We start from the raw sequence: 5,100 nt of genomic DNA on the forward strand, positions 1-5,100 counted from the left end.
CTTTCGCGTTGGAAGCCCTTCCTCCCCGTTACCCGTGGCGCGTTATATCCGTGTCTCCAGCACTTCAGGGCATCCCCAGGGTGCGGTGCCTCCTCGCCTTTATTGCCTTTATTTCTTTTTTGGGGGGTTAATCTGCCATCTTTTCAGCCGCGGAAAGGCTTTTCGGGCAGAAAGCATGCAAGAAAAGGAGAAAAAAAAAAAAATCAAAACTCCGATCCTGCAGGCCTGAAAGGCAAGAGCGGTGTGTTTCTTCCCCAAGACAACAACAAAAAGCCCTCCCCAGCAAAACCAGAGCCGGTGGGAGACGGAAACTCTCTCAGCGTCAGCTGCTTTTTGTGGGTCCACCAGCCGAGCGATGCCCACCGACGGTGGGACGTAACTCCTTGGGACAGAGCTCTTGTTGTCCTCTGGGTTTTGTGCAGCTCTTTGGCAGGCAGCTTGCTTTTGATGACGTGGAAAAACTCAGGGTTCGCTTTTCTCCAGAGAATGCCCGTGAACCTTCCCGTGTTGAAACGAATGAAACGGCCACTGTCTTCATTCGTTACCTAAAAAAACGCCCGCGGGTACTGTTCCTGTGCCGCCCCATCGCCGGTGAGACGGTTGAGGGCTCAGGTGTAGCGGGGATTTCTGGCTGCTTTCCTGTGGTTTTAAGGCCAGTGGAAAGTCTCCACTGTGCCCAAAGCTGTGGTCGTTGGTCCCTCTTCCTGTCAGCCCCAAGGATTTGGCCTTGCTTCTTGCCGTCGTGAGGATTAATCTTGATGTGTCGCTGCCACCAGCAACCCGACCTCTGAATTTTTGCAGTTTTGTTGGAAAATGGTGAGAAACCTTATTTTCTAGATGCTTTTGCAGTTGGCAGTTTCACTTAGTGGTACTAGCATTTTCAGTCTGGTTTGAAACTTCTTACAACTTTTTGCCTGATCCTTCTGCGGACGGGATATGTGCGACTTCCCCATCTAGTTTGTGTGGTTGCATGTCCATCTCCCCCTGAAATTGTTTGAAATTAGCTGCCTGAATTAGAGACTTTTGAAGATGTAGCGAAATCTCTGGTGGCCCTTGGAATATCCTTACAGGTTCTGAAATGGAGATTTCCAAAAAAGCAGATTTACTCTCACTCGTGTGTATTGGCAGGTTTCCTGGTTTCTCTTTAGCTTCCAGTTAGCCTCTGGAGATTTAATGAACCTGTGAACTAGCACTTGCTCTTTTTTTAAAGACTGATGGCATCATAGAAATGTATATCACTGCATGCTATGTCCGTAAGATCAACAAATAGTCTTGAAAGTTAAGAATAGTTCAGCCCTTGTGGTCCTGCATACAGTTACAAAAATAACAGTTGAGTTGTAACCTACAAGTTTTTTTTAACGTTGCTTAATACATGCTTTTCAAATTTAAGGTCACGTTTATATATGGTTTTTATAGTTGTTTTTACTGGGCTGACACATGACTCAAGCCACTAATGATGGAGATGTTCAGCACCACTTTGAATTTAACACACCATCTTTTAAAAATAAAGAGGTACTGAGGTTGATCGTTAATTACTGCCCATTCAGTTTAAAACTTTAAAGTCTGCTTTAATGCCTCATTAAGCTTTGCTTTCTTTTATGTATTTTTTAAAATCACTACCCAACGATAGAACTGACTGTTGAGACACTTATGTCCTAAACTGCGGGTGTCCAGCACCCTCCTCTCTGTTAAGATTTACATTTACTGGGTCATTTTTGGATGTACAACGCTCTACGTGCGAGGAGGGACTAGAGCCGGTGAGGTGCCCGTTCACGTCGTGATAACTAGTGATGTTCTCTGCTGAATCACCTGCACCCGACGTGGTGAATTAGAAGCCGGCTGCGTGGCTCTGAAATGGATCCTGGAATTGAGTACGGGGTACCTTACCATTTGTCACTCCGGCAGCTTTTTGCTCGATAGGTTTTGGTTGGAAGAGGAGGAATCCAACCGCCGCGCGTCGTTTCTCCTTGCGGCCAAAGCCCTGGCTTTCAAAGCCGGTACACAAATATATCTCAGGGGATTTTCAGGGGTTTTAAATCACCTGTAAGTTGGATTTGACCTTTTGGCATTTGGTTCGTTAATACTCGCTCGTGTGACCGTCTAAACAAAACTAATTGAGAGCGACTGAATGGGAGTTGGTGAAGACTGGCAGGTGACATGGGGCTGCCTCCCGGGGCTCAAAGACCACTGCGCTTAAAAATCTACATGATGGCTACGTGAAGAAATCGCACACGTGCTGTGTGTGAAACACACGTGGGTTCGTGAGTGGTTTGGGATACTCTGTTAGCATCGGAAATCTACCCTCTGTTAAACAAGACATATATGCTTACATACATGTTAATGATATATTGTTGTATAATACATAGGGAAATTAGCAGAGGTAGGTTAATCGCGTTTCTTGCAATTACGCTGCTTTTTTGTTTGGGTCGACAACGTTTTTTGGGGGGGGGGGAAGAGAACCATACCGTCGATTGTAGGATAACATGTTGTGCGTAGGGTTGTATTTGGTAGCGACTTAGGCGACCAAGTGGGCGACCAGGTGTCGGCAGAGGGACGCGGCTTGCGCGGAGGGCTGGGAGAGCCCGGGCTGTGCTCGCCCGCGCCAGCTGAATATAGCTGCCCGGCAGTGAACGGGCTGCCGGCCCTCGGGGAGGGGGAAGGCAGCTGCGGTGCCTGCCATGGGTTGTGCCGGCAATTCGGTCTCCCCTGGAGACCCAGCGCATCGCCCCACCGCTCTTTGTTCGAGTGCACGGGCTCTGTCTGTGGGAAAACCCCCGTCGAGGGGTGGGTCATAAAACGAGATCGCGACAGAAGAGCTGACGGAGGGTGTGAGTATCGGTTTGTTTCCCACTTCCAAGTATTGTTTGGGAATACTTTCTTTCCTCCTGTTTTTTTTGGGGGGTTTTTTTGTTTATTTTTAAGTTGAGTTTGCTGTTGATGCTCCCTTGGCTGGCCTCTCCATCGCTAGCCCAGCCCTCCCTGGGTGAGTACCGGCAAAACCACTCTGCCGGTGCTTTCCTAATGCCGTCACCCTGGTCCAGGCTGGCGTTGCTGGAAAAGACCTCGGTATTGCTGGGGCTCTGAGGACGCCCGCCTGTGACTGAGCGGCACAGAGCCACAGATTTCGGCAGCGCCAGTTTTGTTGCTCTGCGGGGAGCCTGCAAGGTGTCATTTGTGTTGAGAGTATTTTTGAGTCCTGCTAGATTGGCGAACGCAAGCAGAGGCACTCGGCTCTGGCTGGTGTTCGCAAAACAAGGTCTCCCGTGTGGTATATTGGGTCTCCTTGATTTGGCTTATCAGTTGTCCTGCTGCAGCTCCTTGCTCAAGTCCAGAGTGGGCAGCGAGAGGGTGGTGGTGGAGCATCACCGTGCGTGGAGCACCTGGGGCTCCGGCTTCAAGAATGATATCTCATGTTGGAAGGATTTGCAGCAAGATGCAATGGCCTTGGCTGTACAGCACGCTTGAAAAATGTGTCATCAGTTGAGCAAGTATTTCCATTAATTAATTTCACAAAGACTTAATTTCATGAACTAAGGTAGAAGCTGCAGAGCTAAGTGCCAGGTTTGGGTTTTACAGCCTCCTATCTCCCCTGTAATGTTTTGTATATACTTCTCACTTCTGGGTGGCTTCCATTTCAACGTTTTGAGTCTGTCTCTTAAAAAAGCCCTCGACTTTCCACGCCTTCAGGGCTCAGCCACACTAACAGGTGCTTTATGTCCTAGTTAATGATGTCTTACTTGGGCCCAGTAACCTCATCGTTACTGTTGTGAGATTTGCCATTAATTCAGGAGACAGTTGCACCGTGCTGGCAAGGTATAAGACATAGGTTTGTTCTCAGTGTGGCCAGAGCTTTAATTAGATTTTCCCTGTGTGTCATGTACTCGAAACCAGAAGACACTGCTGAGACACGAAGGTCCCTCTGTCCCACCTGACGCACCGAGATGCGACTTTATGATTTTTGGGGTCTGGCCCAGACCATGCTTAAGCTCTTCATTATTAGACATACCCAGTTTCTTCACTTGGCATGGAGACGAGGGGGAATGGCGAGTTGCTCCTACCATGTGTCGTGTATTTCAGAGAGCCCGAGACTTGACATCGTCTTGCAGAAAAAGTTCTGCCCCGATGGCCGTGGATGTGGGAAAATCGCTTTCTGAAGCCTCGCTGAGCGGGAAGGCCAGCAGCGATGGTAGGTGGGACTGCGCAGAGGTGGAGACGGACTACCCGGAGCTAGCGGACAGCCTGCGCCGGCTCTTAGGGGCAGAGGAAGCCAAGCCCTGCCCACAAGGGACGGAGAGTGTGGCAACGAGTGGACGCAGTCGCTTGGCCACTGGTATTACCCATGGAGGCTCAAGCTACCACCAAGAAGTGTCTTCAGCATCCGCACACAGATTTCCTAGAGCAAGAGCAAGCCTCTCGGGGACAGAGATGTTAATTGACAGAGCCGCCAATGATGTGCCGTGTCATGTTAGCCACCGGTTCCTCTCCTCAGAAGAGCAGCAGGTGAGAGAGTTGTATGTACAGGTGTTGCTGCATCCCCAGGGGGTCCCAGGCGAGGTGGGGACTTTGTCTGGGCTGTCCTAGCAAGGGCTTTCCCTCTCCTCCAGCCAGAGTGTGCCCACCCCAGCCCCGGGCTAAGCTGTGCGGTGGAGAAGGGCTTGGGCTCCAACACCTGAGCCGTTGCCGCTGTTCTCGTATTGCTGCTGTGCAGCTGGAAAGTCACTCGGGACAGGGCTCCTTAAAGAAGTACCTCGTGCTGCCAAATGACTCGTGCGGCTTCCCAAGCCCTTGGGATGCCTTTCCTTAAAAACAGAGCCCACTCCAGGCTCTGGGCAGCTGCATGCCATCCCACAGACAGAACAGGGTTCCCCTCCCAGCCTCTCCTCACAGCAGGTCCAGGGCTGGGCTTTTATTTCCATGTCCCAGCACAAAGGAGCCTTTTGTCTGGATGCTGCACTTCATTTTACATGTTTCTCTCTCTCTCTTTCTTCTTTCACACCATCCTTGAGCAGGTGAAGGCATCGGGCCGTTGGGAGCCGGTGTCCAGCCCTCCCAGCCAGCGCAGCTCTGCAGAGGAGAGCATCCTTGCTGGCAGCTGCCGCG

General features: G+C 50.5%; 1 protein-coding gene across 1 annotated transcript in view; it reads left to right on the plus strand.

The window, feature by feature from the left end:
• The first annotated feature begins 4,122 nt into the window (after positions 1 to 4,122).
• The window catches only part of CEP68 (centrosomal protein 68kDa), a 6,558-nt gene continuing 5,580 nt past the window's right edge, over positions 4,123 to 5,100 (plus strand). Inside the window, 2 exon segments of the mRNA XM_010290056.1 lie at positions 4,123 to 4,500; positions 5,010 to 5,100. The exon segment at positions 5,010 to 5,100 is cut by the window's right edge and continues 962 nt beyond it. Of these exon segments, the coding sequence (XP_010288358.1) occupies positions 4,123 to 4,500; positions 5,010 to 5,100 (469 nt within the window).

Source organism: Phaethon lepturus, unplaced genomic scaffold (genome assembly GCF_000687285.1).
Source record: "Phaethon lepturus isolate BGI_N335 unplaced genomic scaffold, ASM68728v1 scaffold27076, whole genome shotgun sequence".
Classification (NCBI taxonomy): Eukaryota; Metazoa; Chordata; class Aves; order Phaethontiformes; family Phaethontidae; genus Phaethon; species Phaethon lepturus.